The sequence below is a fragment of the Anas acuta genome, unplaced genomic scaffold (assembly GCF_963932015.1).
Source record: "Anas acuta unplaced genomic scaffold, bAnaAcu1.1 SCAFFOLD_358, whole genome shotgun sequence".
NCBI classification, from domain to species: Eukaryota; Metazoa; Chordata; class Aves; order Anseriformes; family Anatidae; genus Anas; species Anas acuta.
In genome coordinates, this window is record NW_027076020.1 from 1 (window position 1) to 21,610 (window position 21,610).

The following is a 21,610-nucleotide window of genomic DNA, read 5'->3' on the forward strand; positions in this document are numbered from 1 at the left end:
GCAACGGTTGTCAGCCTCCCGCTGTTGCCTAGCAACGGATTCCCATCACCTAGCAACAGTTTCCCACCTCCCACCGTTGCCTAGCAACAGTTTCCGGTCCCCCACTGTTGCCTAGCAACAGTTTCCCATCGCCTAGCAACGGTTTCCCATCCCCCGCCGTTGCCTAGCAACGGTTTCCTGGCCCCCCCGTTGCCTAGCAACGGTTTCCCACCTCCTGCTGTTGCCTAGCAACGGTTTCCTGGCCCCCCTGTTGCCTAGCAACGGTTTCCCACCTCCCTCCATCACCTAGCAACGGTTGTCAGCCTCCTGCCGTTGCCTAGCAACAGTTTCTTGTCCCCCACCGTCGCCTAGCAACGGCTCCCTGCCTCCTGCTGTTGCCTAGCAACGGTTTCCCGCCCCCCTCCATCACCTAGCAACAGTTTCCCGTCGCCTAGCAACGGTTTCCTGTCTCCCACTGTTGCCTAGCAACGGTCTCTTGCCTCCTGCCATCACCTAGCAACGGTTTCCCATCCCCACCGTTGCCTAGCAACGGCTCCCTGCCTCCCTCCATCACCTAGCAACGGTTTCCCGCCTTCTCCGGTCGCCTAGCAACAGTTTCCCGCCTCCTGCTGTTGCCTAGCAACGATTTCCCGCTTCCTGCCATCACCTAGCAACGTTTTCCCGCCACCCGCCGTCGCTTAGCAACGGCTTCCTGCTGCCTAGCAACGGATTCCCACCTCCCACCGTCGCCTAGCAACGTTTTCCCGCCTCCTGCGGTCGCCTAGCAACGGTTTCCCGCCTTTCACCGCCGCCTAGCAACGCCTCCCGCCGTTGCCTAGCAACGCCCGCGGCGCCCAGCGGCGTCTCCATGGCAACGGCCGCTCCCTCCCCCCTCCCCTCCCCGCTCCGCGAGGCCCCGCCCCCTGGCCCCGCCCCCATCTCCATGGCAACGCCCGCATGCCGAAGCCCCGCCCCGCCTTTGTGACGCGCCGCGCGGGCGGACCAATAAAATTCCGTGTTGAGCCGGGGGTGGGCGGGGCTTGCGGCTGTTGCTAGGCAGATTACGGGACAGGCGCAAAATGGCGGCCGCCCCCCCCCCCTCCCCTCATTAACGCCCCGTTAATTAACGGAGCGGCCCCCAATTAACGAAGTGGTTTATTAGCGGCGGGGGGGGGCTGAGGCTGGGCCCCCCCCCCCCAAATCCGTGTTGCCATGGCAATGTGCCCCCCCCCCGACCCCAAAACCCCCAAAAATGCCCCAAATCCCCAAAAAGAGCCCCAAATCCCCAAAAAGTGCCCCAAATCCTCACAAATCTGCCCCAAAATCCCCCCAAAATTCCACAAAATCCCCTCGGAACTCTCCAAAGCACCCAAATCCCCTCAAATCTCCCCAAAACTCCGTCCAAAACTGCTCCAGACCACCCTAAAGGCCCCAAACTCCACTAAACACCCCCCAAAACCTCCAAATTCCCCAAATCCCCTCAAAGACACCCCAAATCTTCCTAAACCTCTCCCAAAAGGCCTAAAATCACCCAAAATCTCCCCGAAATCCCCTCCTGGGGTTGGCCTCCATCATTAACCAGCCCCCTGGCCAGGCTCACGTCCTCTGAAACCTCCCCAAAACCCCGCAAACTTCCCCAAATCCTCTGAAATCCCCTCAAATCCCCCCTTAATGACCTCCAAACCCCCAAAGCTCCCCGAAAAGACCTAAAACAACCCCAAAACCCCCCAAATGCCCTCTGTGGGTCAGCCTCTATGATGCAAACAGCCTCCCCAGCCCCCTGGCCAGCCTCGCATCCTCCCAAACCCCCTGAAACCTCCCCAAAACCTTCCCCAAATTCCCTAAAATGACCCCAAATCTCCCCAAAAGCCCCCAAAACCCCCTCCACTTCTCAGCCTCTATCACGTGAACAGCCTCCCAGCCCCCTGGCCAACCTCACATCCTCCCAAACCCCCAAAACCTCCCCAAATCCACTAAATTTACCCCAAATGACCCCAACCTCCCCCCAAACTCCCCGAAAACCCCCAAATCCCCCCAAAACCCCCTCCCCCCTCATGCGAACAGCCTCCCCAGCCCCCTGGCCAACCTCACATCCTCCCAAACCTCCCCAAAACAACTCTGACCTCCCAAAATCCCCCCTAAATCCCCCCCAGCCTCCCCCAAAACCCCTAAAATGACCCCAAATGACCCAAAATGACCCCAAATCTCCCCAAATCCCCCCAAAACCCCCTCCCCCCTCACGCGAACAGCCTCCCCAGCCCCCTGGCCATCCTTGTGTCCTCCCAAATTCCCCCAAAACCTCCCCAAAACCTCCCCCAAATCCACTAAAATGATCCCAAATGACCCCAACCTCCCCCAACATCCCTAAAACTCCCCGAAAACCCCAAAACGACCCCAAAACCCACTCCCCCCTCAGGCGAACAGCCTCCCCAGCCCCCTGGCCAACCTCGCATCCTCCCAAACCTCCCCAAAACAACTCTGACCTCCCCAAAATCCCCCCTAGACCCCCAAAACCTCCCCCAAATCCCCTAAAATGACCCCAAATGACCAAAATGACCCCAAATCTCTCCAAATCTCCCCAAAACCCCCTCACGCGAACAGCCTCCCCAGCCCCCTGGCCAGCCTCGCATCCCTCTCCCTGGCCTCCCCCCGGACCCTCCTCAGCTCCCTCCTGGCGGCGGCGTTGCCGGGCTCCTGCCGCAGGACCAGGGCCAGGTCGGCGGCCGCCCCCTCCAAATCCCTCATGGCCGCCTTGGCCAACGCCCGCCGGTACCGGGCCTTGACGTGGCCCGGCCTCAAGGCCAAAGCCTTCCCGGCGTTGGCCGCGGCCTCCGCCGGTAGCCCAGCCTCAACTGGCACAGGGCCAGCCCGGCGTGGAGGTCGGCTTTGGGGTGGGCTCGGGCGGGGGGCAACGGCGGCGGCCCCCCGGCGGCGGCGGCGGCGCGGAGGGCGGTGGAGAAAGCTTTGGCGGCGGGGATGAGCGCGCCGGCGCCGTAGAGGCTTTGGCGCGGGCTTTGCGGGCCAAAACGGCGGCCCAGCGGTCGCCCTCGGCCTCCCAAAAATCCTGGGGGGGGGTGAAGCCCCCCAAAGTGACCACCACGGCGGATTCGGCGCCGGTCGGGAGGAGGCGGGCGCGCTCGCCGCGGGTCATGGTCTCCAAACACGCGTCCAACGCCACCGCCCAGCGCCCCTCGGCGGTGCCGAGGCGTAGGGTGAGCCAACGGCCCCCCCCCGGCATGGGGTCGCCCCCCGGGGGGGGTTCCAGGAGGACCCGGCAGCGGGACCCCCAAGCGGGGCGGTCGAGGCCGCGGCCGGGCCGGAGGATTTGCTTGGAGAAGGAGGAGTCGGGGCTGAGCCACCACGGGGAGGGGGCTGGGGGGTCTCGGGGGGGCTCCGTGGGGGCTTGGGGGGGCCCAGTTGGGTCTTGGGGGGGCCCAGTTGGGTCTTGGGGGGCCCAGTTGGGTCTTGGGGGGGCCCAGTTGGGGCTTGGGGGTCTTTGGTTGGGTTTTGGGGGGCCTCAGTTGACTTTTGAGGGGTCTTTGTTGGGTTTTGGGGGTCCTTGATGATGTCACTTGGGTTCTGGTTGACGTCAGTTGGGTTTTTGGGGTCCCCCGCTGGGTTTTTGGTGTCCTTTTTTAGGTTTTTGGGTCCTGGATGACGTCAGTTGGGTTCTGGTTGTAATCTGTTGGGTTTTTGGGGTCCTCCGTTGGGTTTTTGGGGTCTCCAGTTGGCTTTTTGGGGTCTTTGATGACGTCAGTTGGGTTCTGGTTGACATCAGTTGGGTTTTTGGGGTCCTCCGTTGGGTTTTTGGGGTCTCCAGTTGGCTTTTTGGGGTCCTGGATGACGTCACTTGGGTTCCTGTTGATGTCAGTTGGGTTTTTGGGGTCCTCCGTTGGGTTTTTGGGGTCCTCTGTTGGGTTTTTGGGGTCCTTTGTTAGGTTTTTGGGGTCCTGGATGATGTCACTTGGGTTCTCGTTGACATCAGTTGGGTTTTTGGGGTCCCCCGCTGGATTTTTGGGGTCTTTGATGATGTCACTCAGGTTCCTGTTGACGTCAGTTGGGTTTTTGGGGTCATTTGTTGGGTTTTTGGGGTCCTGGATGACGTTAGTTGGGTTTTTGGGGTCATTTGTTGGGTTTTTGGGGTCTCCAGTTGGCTTTTTGGGGTCTTTGATGACGTCAGTTGGGTTCCTGTTGACATCAGTTGGATTTTTGGGTTCATTTGTTGGGTTTTCGGGCCCCTTGATGACATCACTTGGGTATCCGGTTGACGTCATTCACCTCCTTGTGTTCTGCGCTCCCATTGGCTGGCTCCCAGTCTCCCGCCTTCTCATTGGCTGCCGCCCCCAGCTCCCATTGGTCGCCGTCCTCGTCCCCGCAGGGCTCCCGGAGCCACGCCTCCTCGCTGCGCCAATCCCACGCCTCATTGGCTGACGGCACCGGCGCCGCCGCCTGATTGGACGGCCCAGGGAGCGACGCGGCCTCCCCATTGGACGGCTCCGGCCGTGCTGCGTTCTCATTGGCCGCTCCCCGTGGCCTCGCGCCCTCATTGGCTGGCTCCCGGCTCCTTGCGTCCTCATTGGCTGAATCCTCGCTGGCTCCCCGCCCTTCTAGCTGCTCATTGGCCGGCTGCCAGCTCCCTGCTCCCTCATTGGCCGCACCCTGTGGTGCTGCGTTCCCATTGGCCGCCTCCTTCTCCTCCCGGCTCCCCTGATTGGCCGGCTCCGCGCGCCCTCCCTTCCCATTGGACCAACCTGGGGGCGCTCGCTGCCCATTGGCCGCCTCCTCCTTGGCCGCTGCGCTCCCATTGGCTGCTGCTTCCCCCCCTTCCATCTCGGCCAATCACAGCGCTCCGCCGCCGGCCTGCAGCACACAGGGGGCGTGGCCAGGCCTGGAGGGGCGTGGCCAAGCGCAGGGGGCGTGGCCAAGCTCAGGGGGGCGTGGCCAACCCAGGGGGCGTGGCCAGGCCTCAGGGGGCGTGGCCAAGCCCCCCGCCCCCCCCCCCCTCTCCCGCAGCTCCCGGCCCCGCACCTGGGCCCGCACCGGCGGCGTCACTTCCGGCTTCCTGTCGAGGCCCCGCCCCCTCTGCGTCACTTCCGCCCGAGCGGAGGGGGCGGGGCGAAAGGGAGCGGGAATCTGGGGGCACTTCCGGGTTTAGGGGAGGGGGCGGGGCTTGGAGGGTGATTGGCACGCGCCTCGTCCAATCACAGCCCGCTCCGCCCCCCCTAAGCCACGCCCCCTCCATAGAACCCAATGGGAGGGGGGGTGAAACCATAGAGTCGCGTTCGGGGGCATAGAGCGTCGCCTCACTTCCGGCCTCCGAGGTGGGCGTGGCCTCGCGCCGCCATTTTGCCGCCGTTTCCCGCCCGCCGCGCGCCGCAGCCAATCAGCGGCCGAGGGGGGCGTGGCCTGGCTGCGGTTGCCATGGAGACGCCCCAGGCCCCGCCCCCCGCATCCCCCCGCGCCGTTGCCATGGGGACGGGGGGTGGGCGGGGCTCGGGGGGGCTCGGGGGCGGCGCTGATTGGCTGGCCGAGCTGTCAATCAGCCCCGGGGCCGCTTCCGCTGCCGCCGCCGCCACCGGGAAGGGCCCGGCCGGGCACGGTGAGGGGGGGGGCACTGGGGCCATACTGGGGGGTACTGGGAGGTACTGGGGCCATACTGGGGGCGTATTGGGGGATACTGGGACGATACTGGGGCGATACTGGGGGATACTGGGATCCCGGGGGGGATAACGGGGCCTAAGGGGGGGATACTGGGCGGTACTGGGGGGGTACTGGGGCCATACTGGGGGATAATGGGGCCATACTGGATCCTGGGGGGAGATAACGGGGGATAACGGGGCCTAATTGGGGGATACTGGGGGGGTACTGGGGGATAATGGGATCCTGGGGGGGGATAATGGGGCTCTGGGGGGGGTAACGGGGCCTAATTGGGGGATACTGGGGCCATACTGGGGGATAATGGGTGATACTGGGGGATACTGGGATCCTGGGGGGTGATAACGGGGCTCTGGGGGGATAACGGGGCCTAATGGGGGGATACTGGGGGGATACTGGGGGGTACTGGGGCCATACTGGGGGATAATGGGGCCATACTGGGATCCTGGGGGGGATAGCGGGGCCTAAGGGGGGGTACTGGGGGGTACTGGGGGATAATCGGGTGATACTGGGGGATACTGGGGCCATACTGGGCGATACTGGGGGATAATGGGGCCATACTGGGATCCGGGGGGAGATAACGGGGCTGTGGGGGGGTAACTGGGGGTATTGGGGGGGTACTGGGGCAATATTGGGGGGTACTGGGGCCATACTGGAGCCATAATGGGGGATACTGGGATCCCGGGGGGGGATAATGGGGCCTAAGGGGGGGTAACGAGGCTTAATGGGGGGGTACTGGGGGGTAATGGGGCTCTGGGGTGGGTAACAGGGGGATAATGGGGCCTAATTGGAGATACTGGGGGATACTGGGGCCACACTGGGTGATACTGGGATCCCGGGGGGGGATAACGGGGCCTAAGGGGGGGTAACGGGGCTTAATGGGGGGTAATGGGGCCTAATGGGGGATACTGGGGTGATACTGGGGGATAATGGGGCCATACTGGAGGATACTGGGGGATACTGGGATCTCGGGGGGGATAACGGGGCCTAAGGGGGGTAACAGGGCTTAATGGGGGGGTACTGGGGGGTACTGGGGCGATACTGGGGGATACTGGGGGGTACTGGGATCCCAGGGGGGGATAACAGGGCCTAAGGGGGGTAATGGGGCTCTGGGGGGGTAACGGGGCTTAATGGGGGATACTGGGGTGATACTGGGGGATAATGAGGCCATACTGGAGGATACTGGGGGGATACTGGGATCCCAGGGGGGATAACGGGGCTCTAGGAGGGGTAACGGGGCCTGATGGGAGGGTACTGGGGGTTACTGGGGCCATACTGGGGGATACTGGGATCCCGAGGGGGATAACAGGGTCTAAGGGGGCGTGCCCTTTGGGGGCGTGGCTTATATGGGTGTGGCTTAAGTGGGCGTGGCCTACATGGACCCACCCCCTTAGGACCCATCCCTTAGGGACCCACCCCATTGGTTCTGTCCCTTTGGGGGGCGTGTCCCTTGGGGGGCGTGGCCGAAGTGGGCGTGGCCTAAGTGGGCGTGGCCTATATGGACCCATCCCTTTAGGACCCACCCCATTGGTTCTGTCCCTTGGGGGGCGTGTCCTATATGGGCGTGTCCATTGGGGGCGTGGCTTATAGGGGCGTGGCCTAAGTGGGCGTGTCCTAGGTGGGCGTGTCCTAGGTGGGCGTGGCCTAGGCGGGCGTGGCCTATATGGACCCACTCCTTTAGACCCATCCCAAAGGGACACCACCCATTGGGCCTGTCCCTAGGGGCGTGGCCTAAGTGGGCGTGTCCCTTGGGGGCATGACCTAAGTGGGCGTGTCCCTTGGGGGGCGTGGCTTAAGTGGGCGTGGCCTCTATGGACACACCCCCTTAGGACCCACCCCATACGGACCCACCCCATTGGCTCCATCCCTTGGGGGCGTGTCCTATGTGGGCGTGTCCTTTGGGGGCGTGGCTTATAAGGGCGTGTCCTAAGTGGGCGTGGCCTAAGTGGGCGTGGCCTAGGTGGGCGTGTCCTTTGGGGGCGTGGCCTACATGGACCCACCCCTTTAGGACCCATCCCTTAGGGTCACCTCCACCCCTCCCCGGGCGTGCCCTTTGGGGGCGTGGCCTAAGTGGGCGTGCCCTAGGTGGGCGTGGCCCAAGTGGGCGTGGCTTATATGGGCGTGTCCTAGGTGGGCGTGGCCTATATGGGCGTGTCCTAAATGGGCGTGGCTTATATGGACACACCCCCTTAGGACCCATCCCATAGGGACCCATCTCTTAGGGTCACCCCTCCCTGGGCGTGCCCCTTTGGGGGGCGTGTCCTAAGTGGGCGTGTCCCTTGGGGGCGTGGCCTAAGTGGGCGTGCCCCCCGCTAAGCCCCGCCCCCCTTTTCAGGCCATGTGGCTGCCGCTGGCGGCGCTGGCGCTGGTGCTGGCGCGGGCGGTGCTGTGGCGGAGCCGCTCGGCGCGCTTCTTCCTCAAGATGTTCCTGTTCCACGGCTGGGTCCTGCTCCTCGCCCTCCTCGCCCTCCCCCTCTGCGCCCTGCGCGGCCGCGACGTCGAGAACATGCGGTGGGCGGGGCCTCCGGGGGGTGGGCGGGGCCTGGGGGGCAGGGGGCGGGGCCTATGGGGAGAGAGCAGGGTCAAAGGGAGGGGTCTACAGAGGGTGGGAGGGGTCTATGGGGTGGTGGGCGGGGCCTGAGAGAAAGGGGGCGGGGCCTATGGGAAAGGGGGCGGGGTCTAAGGGGGGTGGGCGGGCCTAATGGGGGTGGGCGGGGTCTAAAGGGGAGGGGGAGGAGTCTATGGGATCAGGGGGAGGGGTCTCAGGGGGATGGGAGGGGTCTAAGAGGAAGGGGGAGGGGCCTAATGGAAAGGGGGCGGGGTCTAAGGGGGGTGGGCGGGGCCTAATGGGGGTGGGCGGGGCCACAGGAAAGGGGGCGGGGTCTGAGAGGGGATGGGCGGGGTCTAGGGGGGTGGGAGGGGTCTAAGGGGGGTGGGAGGGGCCTAAGGGAAAGGGGGCGTGGCCTATGGGAAAGGGGGCGTGGCCTAAGGGGGGTGGGAGGGGCCACGGCTGGGTCCTGCTCCTCGCCCTCCCCTCGCCCTCCCCCTCTGCGCCCTGCGCGGCCGCGACGTCGAGAACATGCGGTGGGCGGGGCCTCCGGGGGGTGGGCGGGGGCCCGGGGGACAGGGGGCGGGGTCTAAGGGGTGGTGGGAGGGGCCTATGGGGGTGGGCGGGGTCTGAGCAGGGGTGGGAGGGGTCTAAAGGGGAAGGGGAGGGGTCTATGGGGTGGTGGGCGGGGCCTATGGGAAAGGGGGAGGGGCCTAATGGGGGTGGGAGGGGTCTATGGGGTGGTGGGAGGGGTCTAAAGGGGAAGGGGAGGGGCCTAATGGGGGCGGGCGGGGTCTATGGGGTGGTGGGAGGGGCCTACGGGGAAAAGGGGAGGGGCCTATGGGGGTGGGCGGGGTCTGAGTGGGGTGGGAGGAGTCTATGGGATCAGGGGGAAGGGTCTCAGGGGGATGGGAGGGGTCTAAGAGGAAGGGGCGGGGCCTAATGGAAAGGGGGCGGGGTCTAAGGGGGGTGGGCGGGCCTAAGGGGGGGTGGGAGGGGCCACAGGGAAAGGGGGCGGGGCCTAGGAGAGAGGGCGGGGTCAAGGGGGAGGGGTCTACAGGGGGTGGGAGGGGCCTGGGGGAAAGGGGGCGGGGCCTATGGGGTGGTGGGCGGGGCCTCCGGGGGGTGGGAGGGGGATAAGGGTGGTGGGCGGGGCCTCCGGGAAAGGGGGCGGGGCCTACGGTGGGTGGGCGGGGCCTGAGGGAAAGGGGGAGGGGCCCATGGGGGTGGTGGGAGGGGTCTAAGGAGAAGTGGGAGGGGTCTAAAGGGGAAGGGGAGGGGTCTAAGTGGTGGTGGAGGGGCCTCTGGCCAAGGGGGAGGGGCCTACTGGAAAAGGGGTGGGGCTTATGGGGGTGGGAGGGGCCTAAGGGAAAGGGGGCGGGGCCTATGGAAAGGGGGCGGGGCCTATGGGAAAGGGGGCGGGGCCTAAGGGGGGCAGGAGGGGTCTGAGTGGGGGTGGGAGGGGCCTAAGGGGGAAGAGGGCGGGGCTTAGGTCAAAAGGGGCGTGGCCTAGGGCCAGGGGGCGTGGCCTGGGGTGGTTCATCACTAATGGGCATTGAGGGGCGGAGCTTGAGGCCAGTGTGGGTGGGGCCTATAACAAGTGGGCGTGGCCTGGGATAAAGGGGTTGTGGTTTAGGGCCCAGGGGGGCGTGGCCTAGGGCAAAGGGGGCGGGGCTTAGGACGAAGGGGGCGTGGTTTATGATGAAGGGGCGTGGCCTATGATAAAGGGGCGTGGTTTAGGACCAGGGGGCGTGGCCTGGGATGTGTCATTACCAATGGCATGGGGTGGAAGCACCGGGGGGCGGGGCCTAGGGAAAAGGGGCGTGGCCTAGGGCCAAGAGGGGCGTGGTTTAGGGCCAAGGGGGCGGGGCCTGGGACCAGGGGGCGTGGCCTGGGGTGGATCCTTACCAAGGGCATGGGGGGGAAGCACCGGGGGGGCGGGGCCTAGGAAAAGGGGGCGTGGCCTAGGATAAAGGGAGCGTGGCTTAGGGCCAAGGGGGCGTGGCCTGGGACAGGTCATCACCAAGGGCATGGGGGGGAAGCACCAGGGGGCGTGGCCTAAGGAAAAGGGGCGGGGCCTAGGGGAAGGGGCGTGGCCTGGGACAAGGGGGCGTGGCTTAGGGCAAAGGGGGCGTGGTCTGTGATAAAGGGGCGGAGCCTATGATAAAGGGGGCGTGGCCTGGGGTGGATCCTTACCAAGGGCATGGGGGGAGGCACCGGGGGGGGGGGCCTAGGGAGAGGGGGCGTGGCCTGGGACAAGTGGGCGTGGCCTATGACAAGGGGGCGTGGTCTGGGATAAAGGGGCGTGGCCTATGATAAAGGGGGCGTGGTTTAGGGCCAAGGGGGCGTGGCCTGGGATGGGTCATTACCAATGGCATGGGGGGGAAGCACCGGGGGGCAGGGCTTATGGGCGGAGCCTATGGAAAGGGGGCGGGGCCTAGGGCAAAGGGGGCGTGGTCTGGGATAAAGGGGCGTGGCCTGCCCCAGGGGGCGTGTCCCCGGCTGACCCCGCCCCCCAGCATCCTGCGGGGGCTGCTGCAGCACGTGAAGCATCTCTACGGCATCCGCATGGCCGTGCGCGGCGCCCAGCACTTCCCCCCCCGGCAGCCCTACGTCGTGGTCAGCAACCACCAGAGCTCGCTCGACCTGCTGGGTACGGCTGCCCCATAGCTGCCCCATAGCGGCCCCATAGCGGCCCCATAACTGCCCCATAGATAGCCCATAACCACCCCATAGATAGCCCATACATAGCCCATAGCAGTCCCATAGATAGCCCATTGATACCTCATGGCTGCCCCATAACTACCCCATAACAACCCCATAAGTGCCCCATAGCCACCCCATAACTGCCCCATAAGTGACCCATAGATAGCCCACACATAGCCCATAGCGGTCCCATAGATAGCCCATAGGTGCCCCATAACTGCCCCATAAGTGACCCATGGCTGCCCCATAGCGGCCCCATAACTGCCCCATAGCGGCCCCGTAGCTGCCCCATAACCACCCTATAGCTGCCCCATAGATAGCCCATAGCAGTCCCATAAATGTCACATGGCTGCCCCATAGCGACCCATAACTGCCCCATAACCCCTCTCCCAGCCCCATAACCCCCTCCCCAGCCCCATAACCCCCCCTTCCAGCCCCCTAACTCAATTTCCCAGCCCCATAACCCCCCTCCCCAGCCCCATAACCAGCCCCATAACCAGCCCCATAACCCCCCCCAGCCCCCTAACCCCCTCCCCTGCCCCCCAGGGATGATGGAGGTGCTCCCCGACCGCTGCACACCCAGCCCCATAACCAACCCTATAACCCCCTGCCCAGCCCCATAACCCCCCCCAGCCCCCATCCCAGCCCCATAACCAACCCCACAACCCCCATCCCAGCCCCATAACCAGCCCCACAACCCCCATCCCAGCCCCATAGCTGTGTCTCCCAGCCCCATAACCAACCCCATAACCTGTTCTCAGCCCCATAACCCTCCCTTCCAGCCCCCTAACTCAATTTCCCAGCCCACAACCCCCTCCCAGCCCATAACCAACCCCATAACCCCGTTCTCAGCCCCATAACCCCCTCCCCAGCCCCATAACCCCCCTCCCAGCCCCATAACCAGCCCCACAACCCCCTCCTAGCCCCACAACCCCCTCCCCAGCCCCATAACCCCCCTTTCCAGCCCCCTAACTCAATTTCCCAGCCCCACAACCCCCATCCCAGACACATACCCAACCCACAACCCCCTCCCAGCCCCATAACCCCCCCAGCCCCATCCCAGCCCCATAACCAACCCCATAACCCCATTCCTTGTCCCATCACCCCATCTCCCAGCCCCATAACCAGCCCTACAACCCCCTCCCCAGCCCCATAACCCCCATCCCAGCCCTATAACCAGCCCCATAACCCCCTCCAAGCCCCCTAACCCCCTCCCCAGCCCCATAACTCCCTCCCCAGCCCCCTAACCCCCTCCCCAGCCCCATAACTCCCTCCCCAGCCCCATAACTCCCTCCCCAGCCCCACAACCCCCATCCTGGACCCATACCCAACCCCACAACCCCCTCCCCAGCCCCATAACCAGCCCCATAACCTGGTTCCCAGCCCCATAACCATGTCTCCTGGCCCCCTAACCCCCTCCCCTGCCCCCCAGGGATGATGGAGGTGCTCCCCGACCGCTGCACACCCAGCCCATAACCCCCACAGCCCCATAACCAGCCCCCTAACCCCCATTTTCAGCCCCATAGCCCCTCTCCCAGCCCCATAACCAACCCCACAACCCCCTCCCAGCCCCATAACCAGCCCCATAACCCCATTCCTTGTCCCATCACCCCCTCCCAGCCCCATAACCATGTCTCCTGGCCCCATAACCCCCTCCCCAGCCCCATAACCAGCCCCATAACCCCCTCCCCAGCCCCATAACCCCCTCTCCCAGCCCCACAACCAGCCCCATAACCCCATTCCTTGCCCCATAACCCCCTTCCCAGCCCCATAACCAACCCCACAACCCCCATCCCAGCCCCATAACCCCCCCCCCCTATAACCCTGTGCCCCCCCAGGGATGATGGAGGTGCTCCCCGACCGCTGCACACCCAGCCCCATAACCCCCCCCAGCCCCATCCCAGCCCCATAACCAGCCCCACAACCCCCTCCCCAGCCCCATAACCAGCCCCCTAACCCCCCCCTATAACCCTGTGCCCCCCAGGGATGATGGAGGTGCTCCCTGACCGCTGCACACCCAGCCCCATAACCCCCCCCACCCCATAACCAACCCCACAACCCTCTCCCCAGCCCCACAACCCCCCAGCCCCATAACCAACCCCACCCCATAACCAGCCCCATAACCAACCCCACAACCCCCTCCCCAGCCCCATAACCCCCCCTTCCAGCCCCCTAACTCAATTTCCCAGCCCCACAACCCCCTCCCAGCCCCCTCCCAGCCCCATAACCCCATTCCTTGTCCCATCACCCCATCTCCCAGCCCCATAACCAGCCCTACAACCCCCTCCCCAGCCCCATAACCCCCATCCCAGCCCTATAACCAGCCCCATAACCCCCTCCAAGCCCCCTAACCCCCTCCCCAGCCCCATAACTCCCTCCCCAGCCCCACAACCCCATCCTGGACCCATACCCAACCCCACAACCCCCTCCCCAGCCCCATAACCAGCCCCATAACCTGGTTCCCAGTCCCATAACCATGTCTCCTGGCCCCATAACCCCCTCTCCAGCCCCATAACCAACCCCACAACCCCATCCCAGCCCCATAACCCCTCTCCCAGCCCCATAACCATGTCTCCTGGCCCCATAACCTGCTCCCCAGCCCCATAACCAACCCCACAACCCCATCTCCCAGCCCCATAACCCCATTCTCAGCCCCATAACCAGCCCCCTAACCCCATTTTCAGCCCCACAGCCCCCTCCCAGCCCCATAACCAGCCCCACAACCCCCTCCCCAGCCCCATAACCACCCCCAGCCCCATAACCAGCCCCATAACCCCCCCAGCCCCATCCCAGCCCCATAACCAGCCCCCTAACCCCCTCCCCTGCCCCCAGGGATGATGGAGGTGCTCCCTGACCGCTGCACACCCAGCCCCATAACCCCCTCCCAGCCCCACAACCCCTCCCCAGCCCCACAACCCCCCCCAGCCCCATCCCAGCCCCATAACTCCCCTCCCCAGCCCCATAACCAGCCCCATAACCCCCCCCAACCCCCTCCCAGCCCCATAACCAGCCCCACAACCCCCTCCCCAGCCCCATAACCAGCCCATAACCTGGTTCCCAGTCCCATAACCATGTCTCCTGGCCCATAACCCCCCCCCCAGCCCCATAACCCCCCCAGCCCCATCCCAGCCCCATAACCAGCCCCACAACCCCCTCCCCAGCCCCATAACCCCCCTCCCAGCCCATAACCAGCCCATAACCCCCCCCAGCCCCATCCCAGCCCCATAACCTCCCCCCAACCCCCATCCCAGCCCCATCCAGCCCCATAACCCCTCTCCCCACCCCATAACCATGTCTCCTGGCCCCCTAACCCCCTCCCCTGCCCCCAGGGATGATGGAGGTGCTCCCCGACCGCTGCGTGCCCATCGCCAAGCGGGAGCTGCTCTACATGGGGGCGGTGGGGGCCGCGTGCTGGCTGGGGGGCATCATCTTCATCGACCGCAAGCGCACCCACGACGCCATCAGCGTCATGGCCGAGGCCGCGCACACCATGCTCAGCCAGGACGTCAGTGGGGGGGGTGTGGGGGGGGTTTGGGGGGGTTTGGGGGGGGGTTGGGGGGCGTTTGGGGGGGTTTGGGGGGGGTATGGGGTGGGTTTGGGGTGGGTTTGGGGTGGGTATGGGGTGCTATGGGGGGGATATGGGGGATATAGGGGGGTTATAGGGGGATATGGGGTGGATATGGGGGGGATATGGGGTGATGGGAGGGGGTTATGGGGGATATGGGGTGGTTATGGGGTGCTATGGGGATGTGGGGGGGTTATGGGGGGATGTGGGGTGTGGGGTGGGTTTCGGGGGGAGTGTGGGGTCGGTATGGGGTGGGTACGGGGGGATATGGGGTGGTTGTGGGGGGATATGGGGGGATATGGGGTGGGTGTGGGGGTGTGGGGTGGATTTGGGGGGGATTTGGGGTGAATGTAGGGGGATATGGGGTGGTTATGGGGGGATATGGGGGGGATATGGGGGGATATGGGGTGGTTATGAGGGGATATGGGGAGATGTGGGGTGGTTATGGGGGGATATGGGGTGGTTGTGGGGTGATATGGGGTGATGTGGGGGGGATATGGGGTGGTTGTGGGTGGTTATGGGGGGATATGGGGTGATATCTGGTGGTTGTGGGGTGATATGGGGTGGTTGTGGGGTGTGGGGTGGGTTTGGGAGGGGTGTGGGGGCTGTGGGGGGGGTTTGGGGGGATATGGGGCGATATGGGGTGGGTATGGGGTGCTATGGGGGGATGTGGGGTGGTTATGGGGGGATATGGGGGGATGTGGGGTGGGTATGGGGAGGTTATGGGGGGATATGGGGTGGGTTTGGGGGATATGGAGGGATATGGGGTGGGTGTGGGGGTGTTGGGTGGATTTGGGGGAGATTTGGGGTGAATGTAGGGGGATATGGGGTGGTTATGGGGGGATAAGGGTGGTGGGGGGTGGGTTTGGGGGGGTTTGGGGTGGGTCTGGGGGGGGTGTGTGGGGGGTGTGGGGGGGATATGGGGTAGGGATGGGGGGATATGGGGTGGATATAGGGGGATATGGGGTGGTGTGGGGGGGTTATGGGGTGGTTATGGGGTGCTATGGGGTGGTTGTGGGGGGATATGGGGGGATATGGGGGGGTTATAGGGGGATATGGGGTGGGTATGGGGTGGTTATGGGGGGATATGGGGTGATATCTGGTGGTTAGGGGGTGATATGGGGTGGTTATAGGGGGATATGGGGGCGATATGGGGGGATTACGGGGGATGTGGGGGGGTTATAGGGGGATATGGGGGGGTTGTGGGGGGGATGTGGGGTTTGGGGGGGATGTGGGGTGGGTTTGGGGGGTATTTGGGGTGAATGTAGGGGGATATGGGGTGGATATGGGGGGATATGGGGGGATGTGGGGTGGTTATAGGGGGATATGGGGTGGTGTGGGGGGGTTATGGGGTGGTTATGGGGTGATATGGGGGGATATGGGGTGGGTATGGGGGGATATGGGGCACTATAGGGTGAATATGGGGTGGTTATGGGGTGATATGGGGGGATATGGGGCGATATCTGGTGCTTATGGGGTGATATGGGGTGGGTATGGGGGGGTGTGGAGTGGTTATGGGGTGCTATGGGGGGGTTATGGGGGGATATGGGGTGGTTATGGGGGGATATGGGGGGATATGGGGTGGATATGGGTCTCTATGGGGCTGACCCCTCGCTATGGGGCCGCCCCCCACCTCCCCCCAGGTCCGGGTTTGGGTTTTCCCCGAGGGGACGCGCAACCACGGGGGCTCCATGCTGCCCTTCAAGCGCGGAGCCTTCCACCTCGCCGTGCAGGCCCAGGTATGGGGCGCTATGGGGCAGCCGTGGGGCAGCTATGGGGCAGCTGTGGGGCAGTTATGTGACATCTGGGGGGCAGCTATGGGGCAACTGTGGGGTGATATGGGGGTGATATGGGGCCGCTATGGGGTGCTATAGGCTGCTATGGGGTGCTATGGGGCGCTATGGGGCAGTTATGGGGCGCTATGGGGCACTACGGGGCAGCTATGGGGCAGTTATGGGGCGCTATGGGGCAGCTGTGGGGCGCTATGGGGCACTATGGGGCTGCTATGGGGTGATATGGGGCTGCTATGGGGCAGCCATGGGGCAGTTATGGGGCGCTATGGGGCAGCTATGGGGTGCTATGGGGCAGCTATGTGACATCTATGTGGCACTATGGGGCGCTATGGGGCAGCTATGGGGCAGCTATGTGACATCTGTGGGGCAGCTATGGGGCAACTATGGGGTGATATGGGGGTGATATGGGGCCGCTATGGGGTGCTATGGGCTGCTATGGGGTGCTATGAGGCAGCTATGGGGCGCTATGGGGCAGTTATGGGGCGCTATGGGGCAGCTGTGGGGCGCTATGGGGCACTATGGGGCCACTATGGGGTGATATAGGGCCGCTATGGGGCAGCTATGAGGCGCTATGGGCCACTATGGACCGCTATAGGGTGCTATGGGGCAGCTATGGGGCGCTATGGGGCGCTATGGGGCAGCTGTGGGGCGCTATGGGGCACTATGGGGCCACTATGGGGTGATATGGGGCCGCTATGTGGCAGCTATAAGGTGCTATGGGCCACTATGGGCCGCTATAGGGTGCTATGGGGTGCTATGGGGCAGCTATGGGGCAGTTATGGGGCGCTATGGGGCAGCCGTGGGGCAGCTGTGGGGCAGCTATGTGACATCTGTGGGGCAGCTATGGGGCAACTATGGGGTGATATGGGACCGCTATGTGGCACTATGGGCCACTATGGACCGCTATAGGGTGCTATGGGGTGCCATGGGGTGCTATGAGGCAGTTATGGGGCGCTATGGGGCAGTTATGGGGCGCTATGGGGCAGCTGTGGGGCGCTATGGGGCAGCTATGGGGCAACTATGGGGTGATATGGGGGTGATATGGGGGCGCTATGGGCCACTATGGGCTGCTATAGGGTGCAATGGGGTGCTATGGGGCAGCTATGGGGCAGTTATGGGGCGCTATGGGGCAGCTATGGGGCGCTATGGGGCAGCTGTGGGGCGCTATGGGGCACTATGGGGCTGCTATGGGGCAGCTATGAGGCGCTATGGGCCACTATGGACCGCTATAGGGTGCTATGGGGCAGCTATGGGGCAGCTATGGGGCGCTATGGGGCAGCCGTGGGGCAGCTATGGGGCAGCTGTGGGGCAGCTATGTGACATCTGTGGGGCAGCCATGGGGCAACTGTGGGGTGATATGGGGGTGATATGGGGCCGCTATGGGGTGCTATGGGCTGCTATGGGGTGCTATGAGGCAGCTATGGGGCGCTATGGGGCAGCTATGGGGCAGTTATGGGGCGCTATGGGGCAGCTGTGGGGCGCTATGGGGCACTATGGGGCCGCTATGGGGTGATATGGGGCTGCTATGTGGCACTATGGGCCACTATGGGCTGCTATAGGGTGCGATGGGGTGCTATGGGGCAGCCATGGGGCAGTTATGGGGCGCTATGGGGCAGCTATGGGGCAGCTGTGGGGCAGTTATGTGACATCTATGGGGCAGCTATGGGGCAACTATGGGGTGATACAGGGCCGCTATGTGGCGCTATGGGCCACTATGGGCTGCTATAGGGTGCTATGGGGCAGCCATGGGGCAGCTATGGGGCGCTATGGGGCAGCTGTGGGGCGCTATGGGCCACTATGGGGCCGCTATGGGGTGCTATGGGGCAGCTATGTGACATCTATGTGGCACTATGGGGCGCTATGGGGCAGCTATGGGGCAGCTATGGGGCCACTATGGGCCGCTATAGGGTGCTATGGGGCAGCCATGGGGCAGTTATGGGGCGCTATGGGGCAGCCGTGGGGCAGCTGTGGGGCAGCTATGTGACATCTGTGGGGCAGCTATGGGGCAACTATGGGGTGATATGGGGCCGCTATGGGGCGCTATGGGCCACTATGGGCTGCTATAGGGTGCAATGGGGTGCTATGGGGCAGCCATGGGGCAGTTATGGGGCGCTATGGGGCAGCTATGGGGCAGCTGTGGGGCACTATGGGGCCGCTATGGGGTGATATGGGGCTGCTATGTGGCACTATGGGCCACTATGGGCCGCTATAGGGTGCTATGGGGTGCTATGGGGCAGCTATGGGGCAGCTATGGGGCAGCCCCACTGAGGGTCCCCCCCCGTGTGCCCCCCAGGTCCCCGTGGTCCCCATCGTCATCTCGTCCTACCAGCACTTCTACAGCAAGCAGGAGCGGCGCTTCACGCCTGGTGAGGGGGGGGATCTATGGGGCAGGATCTGTGGGGCAGGAGCTATGGGGCAGGATGTGGGGTGGGGGTCTGTGGGGAGGGTTTGGGGGTGGATGGGGAGGATTTGGGGGATGTGGGGCGCAGGAGGAGGCTGCCTGGGTCCAGCTATGGGGCTGGCTTTGGGGCAGGCTATGGGGTAGGGCTATGGGGCTGGGTTATGGGGTTGGATATGGGGCTGAGTGTTGGGCAGGCTGTGGGGCTGGTTATGGGGCTCAGCTATGGGTCTGGCTATGGGTCCTGCTATGGGTCCGGCTATGGGGCAGGGCTATGGAACTGGGCTGTGGGGCTGATTATGGGGCAGGGCTATGGGGCTGGGCTGTTAGGCTATGGGTCCAGCTATGGGTCTGGCTATGGGGCAGGCTATAGGGCAGGACTATGGGGTGGGCTATGGGGCTGGCTATGGGGCAGGGCTATGGGGCTGGGCTATTAGGCTATGGGTTCAGCTATGGGTCTGAGCTATGGGGCAGGGCTATGGGGCAGGGCTATGGGACACACTGTGGGCCCATCTATGGGTCCGGGCTATGGGTCTGAGCTATGGGGCAGGGCTATGGGTCTGGCTATGGGGCAGGCTATAGGACTAGCTATAGGGTGGGCTATGGGGCTGGTTATGGGTCTGGCTATGGGTCTGGACTCTGGGTCTGAGCTATGGGGCAGGACCCCGACCCCATCTATGGGTCTGGACTCTGGGTCTGAGCTATGGGGCAGGACCCTGACCCCATCTATGGGTCTGGACTCTGGGTCTGAGCTATGGGGCAGGACCCTGGCCCCATCTATGGGTCTGAGCTATGGGTCTGAGCTATGGGGCAGGCTATAGAACTAGCTATAGGGTGGGCTATGGGGCTGGTTATGGGTCCAGCTATGGGTCTGGCTATGGGTCTGAGCTATGGGGCAGGGCTCTGGCCCCATCTATGGGTCTGAGCTATGGGTCTGAGCTATGGGGCCGGACCCTGGCCCCATCTATGGGTCTGGGCTCTGGGCCTGAGCTATGGGGCAGGACCCCGGCCCCATCTATGGGTCTGGGCTCTGGGCCTGAGCTATGGGGCAGGACCCTGGCCCCATCTATGGGTCTGGGCTATGGGTCTGAGCTATGGGGCAGGCTATAGAACTAGCTATAGGGTGGGCTATGGGGCAGGACTGTGGCCCCATCTATGGGTCTGGGCTCTGGGCCTGACCTATGGGGCAGGACCACGACTCCATCTATGGGTCTGAGCTATGGGTCTGGCTATGGGGCAGGCTATAGGACTAGCTATAGGGTGGGCTATGGGGCTGGTTATGGGTCCCGCTATGGGCCCATCTATGGGTCTGGGCTCTGGGCCTGACCTATGGGGCAGGACCCTGACCCCATCTATGGGTCTGGGCTCTGGACCTGAGCTATGGGGCAGGACCCCGACCCCATCTATGGGTCTGGGCTCTGGGCCTGAGCTATGGGGCAGGACCATGACCCCATCTATGGGTCTGAGCTATGGGTCTGGGCTATGGGGCAGGGCTATGGGACACACTATGGGTCCGGCTATGGGTCTGGGCTCTGGGTCTGAGCTATGGGGCAGGGCTATGGGTCTGGCTATGGGGCAGGCTATAGAACTAGCTATAGGGTGGGCTATGGGGCTGGTTATGGGTCCAGCTATGGGTCTGGGCTATGGGTCTGAGCTATGGGGCAGGACCCTGGCCCCATCTATGGGTCTGCCCCCTATCTATAGGGCAGTGCTCTGGGCCCATCTATGGGTCCATCTATGGGTCTGAGCTATGGGTCTGAGCTATGGGGCAGGACCCCGACCCCATCTATGGGTCTGCCCCCTATCTATGGGTCCAGCTATGGGTCCGGCTCTGGGTCTGAGCTATGGGGCAGGACCCTGACCCCATCTATGGGTCTGGGCTATGGGTCTGGCTATGGGGCAGGCTATAGGACTAGCTATAGGGTGGGCTATGGGGCTGGTTATGGGTCCAGCTATGGGTCTGAGCTATGGGGCAGGGCTCCGTCCCCATCTATGGGTCTGCCCCCTATCTATGGGTCCAGCTATGGGTCCGGCTATGGGTCTGAGCTATGGGGCAGGACCCCGAGCCCATCTATGGGTCTGCCCCCTATCTCTAGGGCAGTGCGTGATCCAGGTGCTGCCCCCGCTGCCCACGCAGGGGCTGGGCCCCGCGGACGTCCCGGCGCTGACGGAGCGGGTGCGCGGGGCCATGCTGCAGGCCTTCGACGCGCTCTCGGCCGAGCTCAGCCCCACGGCGCCGACCCCCGCCCCACAGTGACCCACGGCTGCCCCACGGCTGCCCCATGGCAGCCCCACGGCTGCCCCACATCAGCCCCACGGCGGTCCCGTGGTGGTCCCGTGGCCCCCTCCTCGCCCCTCGGCTCCCTCCCGGCGCCCAGCCCCACGGCTGCCCCATAAGTGGGGCTGGGGGCGACCCACGGAGGGAGCTGGGGGGTGAGGGCGGCCGGACCCATAGCGGGACCCACGGCGGGACCCACGGCGGGGTTCAAGTGACAGCAGGGCCCGCGGACTGAGCAATGTGTGGGGCACGGCGGGACCCATAGCGAGACCCACGGCGAGACCCACGGCGTGACCCATAGCGGGACCCACAGCGAGACCCACGGCGAGACCCACGGCGAGACCCACAGCGAGACCCACGGCGTGACCCATAGCGGGACCCACAGCGAGACCCACAGAGAGACCCACGGCGAGACCCACAGAGAGACCCACAGCGAGACCCACGGCGTGACCCATAGCGGGACCCACGGCGGGACCTCTGGCCAGCCCCATAACAAGACCCACAGAGAGACCCACAGCGGGACCCATGGCCAGCCCCACAGCGAGCCCCCCACCAAGACCCACAGTGGGACCCACGGCGAGCCCCATAGCGGGACCCACGGTGAGACCCACAGCGAGACCCACGGCCAGCCCCACGGCGTGACCCAGAGCGAGACCCACGGCGAGACCGACAGCGGGACCCACGGCGG

The 21,610-nt window shown here is 64.5% G+C and overlaps 3 protein-coding genes across 3 annotated transcripts; 1 reads left to right on the plus strand and 2 right to left on the minus strand.

The window, feature by feature from the left end:
* Positions 1 to 2,532: 2,532 nt before the first annotated feature.
* On the minus strand, positions 2,533 to 3,496 carry FKBPL (FKBP prolyl isomerase like; the record flags this gene model as incomplete). Its single annotated transcript, XM_068668358.1, is given in 2 exon segments — positions 2,533 to 2,886; positions 2,888 to 3,496. Coding segments are annotated over 2 exon segments (927 nt in total), but the record flags the coding sequence as incomplete, so codon positions are not given.
* Positions 3,424 to 4,975, minus strand: LOC137848864 (sporozoite surface protein 2-like). Its single transcript, XM_068668360.1, has 3 exons — positions 4,242 to 4,975; positions 3,753 to 3,952; positions 3,424 to 3,680 (listed from the first exon to the last, which is right to left on the minus strand). The coding sequence occupies exons 1-3, from the start codon at positions 4,807 to 4,809 to the stop codon at positions 3,615 to 3,617; spliced, it is 834 nt and encodes a 277-aa protein (XP_068524461.1). The 5' UTR covers positions 4,810 to 4,975; the 3' UTR covers positions 3,424 to 3,614.
* Positions 4,976 to 7,905: 2,930 nt separating this feature from the next.
* AGPAT1 (1-acylglycerol-3-phosphate O-acyltransferase 1) lies at positions 7,906 to 21,600 on the plus strand. The gene is made up of 6 exons (XM_068668359.1): positions 7,906 to 8,145; positions 10,702 to 10,835; positions 14,218 to 14,393; positions 16,097 to 16,192; positions 18,540 to 18,612; positions 20,741 to 21,600. The coding sequence occupies exons 1-6, from the start codon at positions 7,973 to 7,975 to the stop codon at positions 20,899 to 20,901; spliced, it is 813 nt and encodes a 270-aa protein (XP_068524460.1). The 5' UTR covers positions 7,906 to 7,972; the 3' UTR covers positions 20,902 to 21,600.
* Positions 21,601 to 21,610: the final 10 nt, after the last annotated feature.

Bases quoted from the DNA above. Each gene is read 5' to 3' on its own strand.
- LOC137848864 (XM_068668360.1), bottom strand. From the start codon at position 4,809: ATGGAAGGGGGGGAAGCAGCAGCCAATGGGAGCGCAGCGGCCAAGGAG. The intron at 3,953-4,241 runs GGATACCCAAGT...CTGATGTCAACG, and splicing joins GGAGGTGAATGACGTCAACC to AGAACCCAAGTGACATCATC. The intron at 3,681-3,752 runs GTCAACCAGAAC...AACCCAACGGAG, and splicing joins ACCCCAAAAACCCAACTGAT to GACCCCAAAAACCCAACAGA.
- AGPAT1 (XM_068668359.1), top strand. From the start codon at position 7,973: ATGTGGCTGCCGCTGGCGGCGCTGGCGCTGGTGCTGGCGCGGGCGGTG. The intron at 8,146-10,701 runs GTGGGCGGGGCC...CCCGCCCCCCAG, and splicing joins CGCGACGTCGAGAACATGCG to CATCCTGCGGGGGCTGCTGC. The intron at 14,394-16,096 runs GTCAGTGGGGGG...ACCTCCCCCCAG, and splicing joins ACACCATGCTCAGCCAGGAC to GTCCGGGTTTGGGTTTTCCC.